At 48.0% G+C, this 15,150-nt stretch overlaps 1 protein-coding gene across 1 annotated transcript in view; it reads left to right on the top strand.

Moving 5' to 3' along the window:
* Positions 1-741: 741 nt before the first annotated feature.
* Positions 742-15,150, top strand: part of Ankrd6 (ankyrin repeat domain 6) — a 59,795-nt gene continuing 45,386 nt past the window's right edge. Inside the window, exons 1-2 of the mRNA XM_051161233.1 lie at positions 742-1,013; positions 4,624-4,867. Of these exons, the coding sequence (XP_051017190.1) occupies positions 4,748-4,867 (120 nt within the window). The 5' untranslated portion in view covers positions 742-1,013; positions 4,624-4,747. The remainder of the gene's footprint in view (positions 1,014-4,623; positions 4,868-15,150) is intronic.

The following is a 15,150-nucleotide window of genomic DNA, read 5'->3' as shown; positions in this document are numbered from 1 at the left end:
TATATGCATATATATTTTAAAAAAAAGGGAAAGATGATGTTATTGTCTCTTGGCAATTTTATTCCTGGTACACAGTGCACGGGCCAGAGTCCACAGTCTGACCTTTTTGTGCCAAAAGACAGAAGCGGGATGCTAGCTCTATGGCCACAGGAACTGCTGTCCTCAGGGATGAGGTGTCAGATAGGGTGGTGGTCAGAGGATTTGTGGCCAAGTTATTCTCCCACTTTTAGAACTGCTAATCCTATCTTCGCATGGAAAACGTGGTGTCCTGGCTCAAGGCAAAAATGAAAGCTGTATATGTCTGGTAGGAAGTTGCTGTCGCTCGAGGAAGTGGGCAGGAAAGCACACACCTGTGTTGCCTGGAGGAGCAGCTGCACCTGTTTCTGCTTCAGACGGGGGCTCAGTCTCCACTTCCTCCACCCCACTCTCTTGCACACACTGTGGGGGAGTTTATGAGCAGACTGGATTTACAGACATCTCAGTGGCCACTCGGCCAGACCCTGTCTGTGCTGCTGACGCCGCAGTCCCTGGATGGAACTCTGCTCAAGCGGCTTGTGTCTGGGTCGCTGTGCAGGGTGCCAGCGTTTCCCCAGCTGTCGTCGTCGTTGTCCCCTCATCCCTTTCTGTGTGCCCCCCTTCACACGGGAGCTGCAAACTTTGCCCCTCCACCACTGGAGCTTTCTTCTGGAGCACTTAGCTCAGCTGTGCGTTGCCCCCGCCTGCTCTCTTCATCCTCGGGCAGTGTTACAGGTCCTCTGCTTGTGAGAGAGAGAGAGAGAGCAAGCTCACAAAATCTGAATCTCCAACACTCAGAACAGAGCCGCTTCTGGAGCCTCTGTAGGTCTGGTGATGCTGCTAGCGTCTGCAGAGGAAGCTAAGGAGGAAGCTTACAGTCGCTGTAGGTAAATGGGAGGGCCGGCAGCAGCAGCAGCCGCCTCAGGAAGGAAGCTTATGATCTTGCCGGGAAAGGATTGACTGCGTTTCCAGAAAGAACACAGAGGACAGCTCCCCGCGTGAGTAATCTCTCTGCCAGGGTAAAGCTAGTTATTCCAACTACGTGTGCTCTCTAAGCAGGGTTCTGGTGGCCTAAAGCTCCGTGGTTCTGCACAATGCCTGCCTAGGACTTTCCTTGGGAGGGCACTAAATGTGGCAGCTTTCAGATATTGACCGGCACCAGGAGAGTTGGTTGCAAATCTGAATTAAGGCAGGGAACTCAACCCTCATAGACCCTTTGCTGTCCAAAGCAAAACAGAAAAACAACTATTGCTTAACAGGTGAAACATCTGTGGAATTCTCTGACCCCTGTAGCAAGAGACAAAAGAGATTGCAAACTGGGGAGCAGTGAATGCAGAAAGGGCAGGGCTGGGCGGGAGGGAAGCAGGCAGTGGGTCTTAGGAGCGCACCCCCACCTGCTTGCCTTGTGCTCTCTAGACTTACTGTGTCTGTTCTCTTCCTGCCTATAGGCCAGGCAGCAAGTTTGCCTTTAAGCTTTTCCCTCCTTTCAGAGCACTGTGAAAAGGACCACTGTGACAGGGGACGTGATTGACAGGTGTGAGGCAGACTGGTTGCAGCAAGGCTGTCTTGAAAGATGGCTAGCAACTGGAAGAGGAAGCTTCAGTCAGATTTAATAAAAGCCCGAAGCTGTGACAGCCAGGGCACCCAACAGGTTAGCAGTGAAGTCTTAACTCATCACACCCTTACATTTCCTTCCCCTCTCTCGGGGTTCTCCATCCCTCCCCATCCCTGCTTGACTCCATCTGGCCTAGTTTGCTGGTTCCCAGACAGGGAGCAGAGTATCCTCTCACTCCCAAGTGAGGTCGTGAGGTCGTGAGGGGGAAAACAGGGAGCAGAGGAGACTGGCCATCTGTGATCAGCCGCACCCACCCTTTGTGAGAAGCATCTGCTGCTGTAGGTCCTAACAGCGAGATGGTCCCTGCGCTGAATTTGAGAGTGACTTTGAGATGGCCAAGTGCGAGGAGGGGATGGTGTCAGCTGCAGAGAGGAACTGGTAACCTGGGGTGGTGTTACTGCTGCTTATTCTTGCAGGCAGTCTTCTGCGCAAGCATGCTGGGGGCGATGGGGCGTAGCCAAGATCTGTTGTAAAGGACCACTGTCTCGTGTGTGTGTGTGTGTGTGTGTGTGTGTGTGTGTGTGTGTGTGTGTGTGTGTTGTGTCGTGTCATGGAGGAAGTAAAGAGGGTGTTTATGCAGATAAAATGGCATTGCTACTTGATGAACATTTTCTCACCAATGGGGTGTTTTTATGCTCAAAACAGTAGTGGCTGGGTATGGGAAGGGCTGTTTATCTGGCAATTATCTCAGTGAAGTTATCTCAGCCTGCAGCTATACCCATAAGAACTTCTGGCTCGAGTCTCATTATCTGAGAGGCTGCATCTGTTGCGTGAGGCGTAAGGCGGCTGGGATGGGAGTGGCAGTCGATTTCCCAGAAGCTGGTTGGCCCTCGCTTGTGTTGCTAAGGGGGCTGGGGCTAGTGACAGTGGAAGTGCAGCTAAGAGGCCCCTTTCAGGCAGGCTTTGGAGTAGACTGGGAAGAACTTAGCAATGAAGATAAAATTGGTATGAAGTAGGCCATCTTTGACTCAGATGCCCTTTGCAAAAAAAATTCTGTAAGAGTGGAGATAAAGCCAAGCTCACAGAGACAGCAAATGGGTAGATAGAGGGAGGCCTTGCAGGGAGGAAGGGCCTGCAGGCGGGAGGGTGGGGAGACCTTTTGGGACGTGGTGGCTAGAGCTGTGTATTTTCCTGCATTTGGCACAGAGTGATTGTGCAGTATTGGAGCCGAAGGAGCAACAAATCAGTGCGACGTGTGTGATTGGAACCCAGCCCACTGTTGATAAAGACAGCCTCCTTCAAATGACAGTGTGTGTGTGTGTGTGTGTGTGTGTGTCTGTGTCTGTGTCTGTGTCCCTGCGTCCATCCGTGTCCAGATGAAGTCTGCATGGCTTTGAGCCTTTCCAAAGGCACTTACAGCTGTTTCTCTCACTGCTTTGAGTCTTAACCCTGTTCTTTCACTGGGCTGGGAGTGTACTGTACCTCTGTGGTAGCACACTTACCTGGCGTGTGGAAGGCCCTGGGCTCTGTGCCCAGCGCAGGAAGGGATATGCTCCTCTCAGGGCTGGGGCACCGTGCTTCCGATGACCTGGTGAGCGAGAGCAGGTTGGGCTTGCCAGTTCCGTTCTCTCTTTTCTTATTATCTTTTACCCGTATTTGGGGCAACAGATGGGGAACAATATGAAATGTGATAATAAAGAGATTGGGGGCTGGTAAGAATTATCTTTCTAAAATTACAGTGTTTTGCATCTGGCTAGATTTCTTATAATGAAATACCATTTCCACTCCCTACTGCTGTGGGAGTAGGGGTGGTCGGCGTCAGTTCTATATATGAGACTCTACCGCAGCCCCCCAGGGTCCTTGGCCACCTGGCCTGAGGTTGAAATGATCATTGAGTTTCTCGAAGTAACTGTGAAAGATGCTTATATGTTCTTGAACACCACAACATGATCCAATGTTGGGTTGCAGAGTGATCACCTCCCCCCGCCCCTCTCTCTCTCTGTGCACACACACAATATGGTACCCATGTAGAACTCAGAGACCGAGCTCAGATCTTCAGACTTTGCAGCAAGTCTCTGTACCTGAGCCACCTCCCTGGCTACTAGAAACATGTTTTAAATTCAGACTCCTTCTTCCCCCCTCCTGCCTCAGAGCTGAAATCAGTACCCCTGGCTTAGTTTGTTCTAAGGATATTCCCAAGCCTACTTGGGTGGAATCTAGGGTTATAGTCATCTTGCTCCTTTCGTGCAGGGAGGAGCTCAAGTTGACTGTTGATACTACCTTCAAACCACCAAGGCTGTGGTGGCCATTTCTTTTCCTCCCTTTAAGCAAGGGGATGCTGATGGGTGGGCAGGGAGGGGGAGTTGCTGTTGCTAAACCGGCGGCTCTAGAACTGGCTGTGCTGACTGAGGCATCATTTTCTTCACACGGTGGAAATGTTTCATGAGTTTGGGACTAGAGTCAGCCCTGGGTCTGTGCTCAGTTCTCCAGGGCTCAGGAGACTGCATTATTTTCAGAAAGTAAAGGATGAAGGAAATCATGCTTGCTGGGGGGTGGGTTGTATGGGGTGTCACCTCAGAGAGACTCCCTACCAAGGTACGTGCTGGCCGTGGTGGCAGGATTCACAGGAACCTGGCCCACAGGACCAAGGCTGACATATGCACACTGCACCTGTTACGTATATGATGACCAGGGGTGTGTAGGGAATTATACCAGACACCCCCTTTTAAAGTTTAAAACAATTATTAATTAAAATATAATTGCGCCATTCCCCCACCTTCCCGCCTTCCACCCCTGTGTTATATCAGGCCTCTTTACCCCCAGGGTAGAAGTGCAGTGCGCCAGTTCTGCCGTCTCGTGGCACACTCCGCTGCCTTCTACTCGGAAACACTGTGGAAGTGTGCTTTAGGCGGCTTCCCTCCCCTGTGCTGGGCACCCAGAAGAACACCCCCCCACACACCCCCCCAACACACCCCACCCCGGTCAGCAGAGGTGTGGTCTGCCTGTTGTGTGCTGAGTGCCACTGATGGCCACTTTGTTTTGTGGCTCCCTAGGACCTGAAGATGGAGAAGTGACAAAGCATCCATCCCTCATGGTCCTCAGCCCCGGCCAGAGGCTGCATGTGGAGTGGAGGGAACTGATCTTCTGCTTCCCTGAGACCCCTTTCTCTCCTAATTCATGAGCCAGCAAGATGCGGTCGCTGCGCTTTCGGAACGCCTGCTCATAGCTGCGTACAAAGGCCAAGCAGAGAATGTGGTTCAGCTCATCAACAAGGGCGCCAAGGTAGCGGTTACCAAGGTAACAAGGAAAAAATGCCATAGCTATTCTCTGGGAATGGCTTACCTCTTGTTGCCTGCAGAACTATTTGGTTCATAGATTTTCTTAAAGAACTGGTTTTTGGTAAAGGGGTGGAGGCTTGGGAAGAAACGAGAAGTGTTGAAAATGTTTTCATTGTACTTGTAATTTGCATTTGACAAGTCTTTAAAATCCCTTACGCCTTTTACCCACCCATATTTGTAGCCAGTGGACAAGTCATCTCTTTGAAGAAGTTCCTATACAGAGGCTCACTGAACAGTGAGCGGATGGGGTTTGGGGAATGGTAATCGTGTTGATCAGCCTTTGGTCAGGAAGCCCCCGTTGTAGTCTGATTATCCCATCTGACAGCTTGGACCAGATGGCTGTCGTTACTGCTGTGGCTCTGCTTTCATGTGGGCTTTCCAAGCTCATTCCTCATCAACAGACAATAGGATGCAGATCAGGGAGCCCTTGCTTAAAGGCAGGTTTTACAGCAAAACCTCAAAAAAGGTCGACCCTGGTCAGGTGTGGTTGTGCCCGCATTGGGGAGGAAGAGGACCATAAGTTTGAAGACAGCCTGGCATGCACAGAGAGTCTCAGAAATAAGCAAAGTAAGCCAGACATAGTTGAAGAAATGCTGATACAAGATCCAGCAGCTGTGAGCACTTTGAAGCTCCTGGAGAATATGCTTTCCTCATCATCACTGTGGAGATGAGGAGACTGAAGATGTTTCTGCTCAGGTGGAAATGCACCTTACATCCTTGGCGTCCTGGTCCAAAGTTCTCCTGCCTTCTACTGCAGGGAGAGCTATGCAGCTGGAGATAGGGGTCCATGTTTTCCTATTTTTCACCTGGCATCATCTGACTCTCTGGGCCAGATGTTGGTCAGCTGTCCATCTCAGTCACTCATGTTCAGTCTCTGCATTGCATGCTGGCCTGGAGAGGGAAAATCTTGTCGGTTGGCTGTAGAGCACCAGAGATCTTCCAGTGTAGCCTGAACCTAGCATAAGGATCCTTCCTCTCTCCTCCCAGACGGTGCCACCAATCAAACTGTGACTGGCTTGGCTTTTCTGAGCCTCGGTTTTCTTATCTGTGACACAAGAATCACATCAACCCTTCAGGGTTGTTATAGTAACAATTACTTAGTCAAAGCATTTGCCACAAAGGCTGTCATTTTATTTTTAAAATAGACCTCATTCATTCCTTTTAATATCCACAGCTTTATTGAGGTATATTTTACATGCCCCTAAATTAGTCTAACCCAGAAATTTCCAGAACACTTACATCATCGTGTAGCCATTGCCACTAGGAGGACTGTACTGCCCTTCTCATTAATATGTTGACAGAATTTGAGGAGTGATTAAATTAGATGAGTCCCTTATGGTGAAATTAGTGTCTTTGCACACCAGGGAGTCTTAAGTCTCTCTCTGACGCTCCAGATGTTGGTCAGCTGTCTGTCTCAGTCACTCACATGGATTTGAGTTCCTGCCCTTTGAGCCCACAGTGAGAAGTTGTCCTCGGTGAGCTGGAGGAATAATTTACCAGGACCCATCCGTGTTTGTGCCCTAATCTTGGACTTCCTTTTGTGAAATAAATTTCTGTTACGGCAGCCTGAGCACACCAAGGCAACCACATTCTAATGTTAGAAAACCGCCACCGTCCAGTCAGAGATTATATACCCCCCTAATCCCACCCCAGCTCTCCACGACTATGAACCTCCTTTTCAGTTATGAGTTTCCCTTTTAGATATTACGTAGCGATGGAATTATAGGTAACCTGGCCAACTTGACACAAGCTAGAGTCATCAGAGGAGGGAGCTTCATTGAGAAAATGCCTCCGTAACATGGGCTGTAGGCAAGCCTTTTTCTCAAGTAGTGATTGATGAGGGAGGGGGCAGACCATTATGGGTGTTGCCACCCCTGAGCCGGTGGTCCTGACTTCTATAAGAAAGCAGGCTGGGTGAGCCAGGGGAGCAAGGTAGTAAACAGCATTCCTCCACGGCCTCTGCATCAGCTCCTGACTCCCAGGTTCCTGCCCTGTGTGAGTCCCTGACCTGACTTCCTTTGGTAATAAACAGTGATGTGGAAGTGTGAGCCAAATAAACCGTTTCCCCCTCGACCCACTTTTTGGTCGTAGTAAGAGCCCTAACTCGACATATGGCACATGGTCTTCTGCCCTGATTTCTTTTCATGTAGTGTAGAGTTATCAAGAGGAGTCATTCATGTTGCTGTGAATGAGTACTTAATCCCTTTTTAGGGCTGAATAGTAATCGATGGTAAGTGTACACAATAATACATAGTAGTCCCCCTTAACTATATTACAGAGCCCCTGGCGGATGCCTGATACTACCAAGCCCCAAACATACTCTGTTGTTTCCTATATACAGATACTTATAATAGAATTTTGTTCGCAAGCTAGGCACAGTTAGGGAATGGCTGCAGTTAATAAAGCAGAACGCATACATGCTATGTATCATATAGCAGTACACTAGGATAAAGCTGTCAGCATCAACGTTGTGCACTGGGACCATCGAGCTAAAAAAGGATACCTTCAGTGCATGGCCCGTGACACCACACAGTCTGTCTGATGAATGAGGGACCGCAGATAGAAGGGTGGAGAGCGAGGGACACTGGACGGAGGGGTGATTCATGTCGCTGGTGGGGTGGAGTGGGGGGGGGCAGCATGAGTTTTTGTTGTGTGGCCCAGAGCAGTATGTAATATCAGACTTCAGGCTTCTTTATTTCTTGAATTTTCCATTTGCCATTTCAGACTGTGGTTGACAGTGGTTATCACAGGGAGTGAGATGGTGAGTAAAGGAGAGTCCTATACTGTCCTTTAGTCACTTGATGGACATTTCCGGTTGTTTCTAGTTTGGGGCTGTATGAAAACGGCTGCCAAAGCCACGAGCATCTATATACACACTTTGGTGTGGGCGGAGTTCGCATCTGTGTTGGGTGAGTATCAGGGAGATTTGCTGAGTCACGTAATAGATCTAGAAGAAAATGCCATTCCTGTTTTCAAAGTGAGTTTATAATTTCACATTGCCCCTAGACTGTTTGGGGGTCGCCTTTCTTGCTTCTTCCGCAATGCTTACTATGTCCTGTTGTTTGTAGAGATGTTGTCTCATGCTATAGCTTAGGCTGGCCTTGAACACATGCAACCCTCTTGCCCCCAGGTTTCCAAGCAGTGAGATTACAGGTACAAGTTCCCATGCCTGGTCATCATTTACTTTTAAATACAGATAATCTTTGACTTACAATGAGTGGAGTCCTGTCCCAATAAACCCATCATAATTTGAGAATATTGAAAGGTGAAATGCGTGTCCCACATCTCACCCTGAACCTCTCGGCTCAGTAGTACTGCACACGCGGGTACTCTCTGCCACCTTTCTGATCATGTGGCTTACTGTGAGCTGTGGCTTGCTGTTGCTTGCCCATCGTCCCAAGAGGGTCCCATGCTGTGTAGTTCCAGCCTTGGGGGAGAAAGTCAAGATTCAAAATGATTTCTGGTGAATGTGCATTATTTTTGTATCAGTGTTGAAGAGTCATAAGTCAAACCACCGTAAACCAGGGATCATTTTTTACATATCTTTAGCAAAGTAAAAATGTATGCACACCTACGGTAGTGGTGGCACACACCTTTAAACCCAGCATTTGAGAGGCAGAGGCAGGAGAATTTCTGTGAGTTTGAGTCTAGCCTAGTCTGCAGAGCAAATTCCAGGACAGCCAGGACTTTGCAGAGAAACCCTGTCTCAAAACACCAAAACAAAACCAAAAGAAGAAGAAGAAGAAGAAGAAGAAAAAAAAAAAAACCCAAAACAAACGAACAAACAAAAAAGCACAAGGAATTTTTGAACTGTTGAAGTTTCTCTTTAAGAAACATCTTTCACACACACCCACACACACCCCCCAGCTGTTGGTTCCACATCCATTAACTGGTTGGCCAGTTTAATTTTTAAAGATAAGTCAAATGAATTATATTCTCAATACTTACGTGGCAAGAACAGATCCACATCTTAACCGTTCAGTTCAGGGGCCCCATAGCCAGTCACACTGTGGCCACCTGTTGACACCATTCACTTCCAGACCCTTCTCTCCTTTCCAAATGGAAGCTATGTTCTCATTAATCATAGTGCCGTCCCGTGCCCCCCACCCCCTACCCCAACCCCGGCAGCACATGGAACTCTTTTTCTCTCTGTTGAGACAAGGTCTCACCATGTAGCTCTGGCTGGCCTGCAACTAACTCACAGTGTGGCTCTGATTGGCCTCGAGCGCACAGCTGCCCTCTTGGCCACTTCTGTGCATCCACCCTCAGTGAACAGGCCACGCACCATCCCTCCTGAACTTCTTCTTGATGTCTTTCCATTTGCCTGTACTAATGCTATAGGAGATGCTTCTTTGAACACAGAGGGGTGAGGTTTTCTTCTGAGAGAGCCTTGGTTTTATAAGTGATTGCATACTCTGTAGGGTTACCTTGTGTGCTGTCAGTGGCACTTAGCACACAAGGACAGTATATTCACCTGAGGCTTAATTTCAGTTGCTTAACATCTGCAGGTACTTTGTTGCCAGGATAAACCCTGTGTGTCGCTGCTGATGCTGAGTGTGGACCATGGGCTCAGTGTTAAAAACCACGAGGGACTGTAGGGTGGACCTGCTTTCTTTGGAGTTGTTAAGAAGCTCCTCTTGGAATGTGCTTTTCACTTCCTCTAAAAGTATCCAGATGCAGTTATTTGGTGAAACTTCAATTAGGAAGAAAATATAATTTCATTCACAAAATTAACATTTATCAAGTCTCCATCTAATGCAAGTCATTGGCCCGGAATAATAGAACAGGGGCTGGATGAGTAAGACACAGAACCCAGCTGAGTGGACGGTGCGCACCGTAGCCCCGGCTCTCAGAAGGTGGCAAGAAGACAGGGCCTCCACAACTAACAAGGTGCAGAGAACGAGAGACCTTGGAATGTTCAGTGCTAAAGAGGATGTCTCTATTAAATCCCACTCCCAGGGAGGGCTTGGGGGCATGGACTCTGTATGTGGAAGGGGAGGCAGAAGGGATGAGGACAACAAGGAAACAGTGCACGGATAAGACAGGTGGGTCTAGGTGCTGAGGGGACCGTGAATGCTACCCGCCATCTCTAACCCAGAAGGCAGCTCCAACTGACAACCACACAAAAGAAAAATTAGGTTTCTCCAATGAAGTCTAACTGGGTACACAAATCACACTTAAGGGCAGATCCCATTCCCAGTAGTAGATGGCCAACTGGGGAAAAAAACTTCGATATTTTTGGAGGGATTTTTTTTTCTCATGAAACTTGGGCTTTTTTTTTTTTTTTTTTTTTTTTAACCTTACTGGTCTCTTGCTTTTATTATGGCTTCTAATTTTGTGGGTTTTTTAAATGAGCTTTCTGTGTTCGCACGTGTCTCTGCATGTACACGTGCTTCTTGTGATTTTTGTTTTTTGTTTTTTTTTTTTCTTTTTCTGTTTGTTTTGTCCTATTCTGTTGTTTGCCTGTTTGTTTTCTAAAGAGAGAGAATCAAGGGTTGGTTGGTGGGGAGGAAGTGGGAGGGGTGGGGGAGGGGAAACTGAGATCAGAATATATTGTATGAGGGGGAAAAAAAATCTATTTTCAACTAAAAAAGAAAAAAAGATCAGATTCAAGGTCATTGCAGCTTCGTCATGAATGCCAAGCAAAGAAAAGCAGAACCCAGGAGGCTGTGCACTGCGCACAGAGTTGTCCCAGAGTGCCCCACATGGCAGGCCTGAGGGGGAGGGGCAACGCTCAGGAGGGCTGCCTGACAGGAGGGCCTCAGAGGGGCTCTGCTGTTGCCTGCTTGTGTTGAGGGCATCTGCAGGTGACACGAAATCAAGTCACAGAGAGTAGATGCCAGCTCTGAGGTAGCTACCGAGCTTTGGTCCTTGCTCCTAGTTATAGCCATGTGACCCCTGGCAGCAGCTTACTCTCACCCCTGCCTGTGCGCCATAACAGCACATTATAGCTGTATCTCTGCTGCCTGTAGCCACAGTGCATATAGAGCATGGTGAGGGAAGGGGCTGAAGGAGAGAGGAAGAGGAGTTCACAGAAGCCTTGAGAGCGATGCCCAGTGTATCATAGGCGGTTAGCTTGCCACCTCCTTCCCCTTTCCAACCATCCTTCCCTGTATAACCTTCCGGTCCTCGAGTCATGCTCCCAAGACTAGGAAATATTTTTGTGTGTTTCCAAAAATATGTATGCTTGTAAAAGCAGGCCTAAATCACTTAAAAATGCAAACGGGCCCATTGACCCTTTCTGGGCTGTTTAAGAGCTTTGTGTGTGTGCATCTAATTGTTTGGTGAAATGGCTCTGGAGCTGCCATTATGTGGTTAGACTGGAACCATTCGAGCAGTTTGTCCTGCATGGTGTGCTGCGGTGGGCATACTTGGATGTCTCTTCCAGCCATCGGCGATCTCTACTGAGCAAATTCCTAGAAAATCCCTAGAGCAAAAAGGCTCTCTGTTAAAATGATAGCGATCCCACTAAAGAGCCACACTAACTTAGCGGGCCTGCGGAGAGGCAGAGGCGGAGCAGGCTAGCCCTCGCCGCTCCAGCGGCCTCCCACAGACAGGGGCGCCCGGACAAGGGAGATTCCTGTCTTAAAATTTTGGAGGCCAGACAGATGTAGGGTTGGTGAAGATCTTTTCCCAGTCTGTAGGCTGTCACTTTGTTCTATTGACAGAGTCTCCTGCCTTACAGAAGCTTCTCAGCCTCATGAGGTCCCATTTATTAATTGTTGACCTTAAGGCCTGGGCTGTTGAAGTTCTGTTCAGGAAGTTGTCTCCTGTGCCAGTGTGTTCCAGGCTCTTCCCCACTTTTTCTTCTAACTGATTTAGTGTCTCTGATTTTATGTTGAGGTCTTTGATCCACTTGGACTTGAGTTTTGTGCATGGTGACAAATATGGGTCCAGGATGTTCTTCACAGTTGAGTGGAGAGTAGGGACTGACTTTCACATGAACTCTGGTGCCCCATATTTGACCACGTCCCCTGACGAGGAGGCCTGGTGGCACTCAGAGGAAGGATAGCAGGCTACTAAGAAGAGACTTGATACCCTATGAGCATATACAGGGGGAAGGAGGTCCCCCTCAGTCACAGTCATAGGGGAGGGGAGGGAGGGGGAAATGGGAGGGAGGGAGGGAGGAATGGGAGGATACAAAGGATGGGATAACAATTGAGATGTAATATGAGTAAATTAATAAAATTAAAAAAAATGTTTTTGGAGGGCAGAGTGAGAGCTCAAGCTATTGCAGGCTGTGCTGCCCGAACCTGAGGGTGAACCACTGCTGCTGCTTCTTGCTGCTGGTAGTTGGCATTCCTTGGCTTGCAGGGGTGACACCCAATCGTCTCCTCTGTCTTCATGAGGGTTTCTCTCTGGGATTTGTGTTTCCAGGACAATTACCTTCACTTAAGTATTAAGGGCTCCACCTACCCCAGGATGACATCATTGTGCCCTTTCACATCTGCAAAGGCCCAGGGCACACGGGACTTCAGCGTGATAGAGAGGGATCAGAGGAGAGACGACTGGGTGAGAAAGGGCAAGAGAAGAGTGACTCAGGATGCTTAGGGTCAGGGCTCTGAGAGGCATAGGGTGTGTGCTCCGTTCCGCTGATGAAAGTCTGGTAGTACTTTGCAAGGGACGAGCGGCTGTAGATGAGTGGCATGTTGTTTTTCACCCAAAACAGGGACACCTCTGAGAATGAAGGGCTTTGCTACCATTTGGATAAGTCCCTCAGAAACCGATGCTATGAAGATTTGGTCTCCAGTTGTGGCACTACGAAGAGGTGCTGTTAATCCCACCAGGTGAAGGACCACTACCACAAATTTTGAGCCAAATTTGAAGCATGCTTTATTAAACATGGGGCAATGTGATGAACTCTGGCTAGATCCATACCCAGAATTCCTAGAGTACGGCCATGAATTATGTTAGTCTGGTGCTTATAAAGGCAAAACTCACAAGGCTACATGCTTCCCACCTTAAGCCAATCAGAAGTAGGGGGGGGGAGGTTGGGGCAAGGGCAAACATACATCCTGACATTATACTTGTGTTCTCTCTCTCTCTCTCTCTCTCTCCTCCTCCTCCTCCTCCTCCTCCTCTTCTTCCTCTCTCTCTCATGCCCCCATATGCAATTGAGGCTGTGAATGTTTTTTACAGAAGTATAAACACGTGGCTTGTTACCCTACATGAACAGCTCCCAGTATTCCAGGAAGCTATCTGTCTTTGGGCAAGTGGGGCTTATAGGTTAGAGGCATTTTGTTTTATAGATCTCTTAAGCACAATAGTTAAAACTTAGCTTTCATAGCGGGGCCTACTAGGAAGTCTTAAGTCATTGGTAACATGCCTCAGAGAGGACAGTGGGGCCTCCCCCCTTACCTTCCTGTCTCTGGTTCACTAGCCATAAGACAAGCAGTTTTGCTCCGTCAGGCTCTTTTGCCGTGATGATGAGCTTTCCAACTGTCTAATGGCCTCCTCTAATCTTCGACTGGTATCTCCAAAACCGTGGCCCAGAGCCCACCTTTTATTTCTATATGAATTGGTTATCTGAGCTATTTGTTATAGTAATAGAATACTGAGTAACTGAACAGGCACAGGGCGTGTAAGGCACGCTGCCCCTGACTCGCAACTGAGCAGGCACAGGGCGTGTAAGGCACGCTGCCCCTGACTCGCAGGCCTGCACCTTTTCCACGTGGGGCTCGGGTCCGTTTCAGTTTGTGGCTTTGTGTTTCATGATGGGACTTATTTGCAAAGTTTGGGTCAGAACTGGTGTTTGGTTTATAGTCATTTTCTCGAAGCTTCTGATCCTCAGGGGTGGGGTTTGGGGTGGAGAGTGGAAAAACACATGGTTACAAGGTTGCTGGTTAGGTGAAATCTTTCTCGTGAGAAAGTGTGCTATGTATAGCACACTTCTAGAACTACGTACTTCGGAATGTATTTAAAGAGAAGCATTTGCATTTATTTATTGTATATATTTACATATATATGTATGATGCGTGTGGGTGGAGGTGAGCACAGGCTACATATGTATGAGATCAGAGGGATTGGTTCTCTCCATGTGGCTTCCAGGGATTGAACGCAGGCAATCAAGCTTGGTAAAAAGCACCCAAGAAAGGATTGTTAAGCTGAACCTGGCATTGCAGGCCTGTAATCTGAGCTCTTCAGGATGCTGAAGCAGGAAGGTGGCAAGTTCAAAGCCAGCTTGGACTACAGACTAAGTTCAAAGCCAGCTTGGGCACCTTAGAAAGACCTTATTTCAAAATACATAGTAAAAAGCAGGCTGCAGAGATGGCTCAGCAGTTAAGAGCACTGTCTGCTCTGCCAGGGGTCCTGAGTTCCCCTTGGCAGTTCCCCCACAACCACATGGTGGCTGACCACCATCTAGAATGGGATCTTATGCCTGCTGCTGGCTTGCAGATCTATATATGCAGATGGGGTACTCATATACATTATTTAGTAATCTGGTTTTAAAATGGGGGAGCGCTCATTTGAAGAACATTACATGCATGTAACCCTAAATCCATTCCCAGTACCGCTCCTCCTACACACCAAAAAATGAATTCTTCCCGTCTCTGAATATAATGATCTGATGCCCAGGGCGCAAAGGTTGACTTGTTTCTGTCCTGTGCTGTCTCTCACCAGAGTGTCTGTCTGTGTGTTACTTGTTTCTTACAATTCCCCTCCTGAGACAGTCCATGCCATCTGCAAACAGATGCAACTGTATACATTTTCCCTTTTACACAAATTATAGATTATACATTCCCTCTTCTTCTATGCCCCCTTTACAAACATGTTTACTTTTATGTCCATTGATGTTTTGCCTGCACCTATGTCTGTGTGAGGGTGCCAGATCCTTCAGAACTGGAATTACAGACAGTTGTGAGCTGCTATGTGGGTGCTGAAAATTGAACCTGGTCCTCTGGAAGAGCAGCTGGTGCTCTAACCACTGAGCCACCTCTCCAGCACCCCCAGCTCCTGTTTTTTTTTTTTTAATATATATTTTTTGTTTGTTTTGTCTTTTAGAGACAAGTTCTCACTATGTAGCCATGGCTGGTCTGGAACTCATGGAGATCTGCCTGCCTCTGCCTCTGGAGTGCTGGGATTAAAAAGTGTGGTTTATTCACTAATGTATAATGAAGCCATAATTAGGGCATCTAATCCAGTGCCAGTGGCTGCGTGGATTATGCTAATCTGCTTTTGAAAATTATGCTGCACTAACTGACTTTTTTTGAGGTCATAGCGTGTTGTGGTTTGCTTCTATTT

The sequence above is a fragment of the Acomys russatus genome, chromosome 2 (genome assembly GCF_903995435.1).
Source record: "Acomys russatus chromosome 2, mAcoRus1.1, whole genome shotgun sequence".
Taxonomy (NCBI): domain Eukaryota; kingdom Metazoa; phylum Chordata; class Mammalia; order Rodentia; family Muridae; genus Acomys; species Acomys russatus.
The sequence above is the reverse complement of the archived record's forward strand: the minus strand, read 5'-3'. Positions and strand labels throughout refer to the sequence as shown.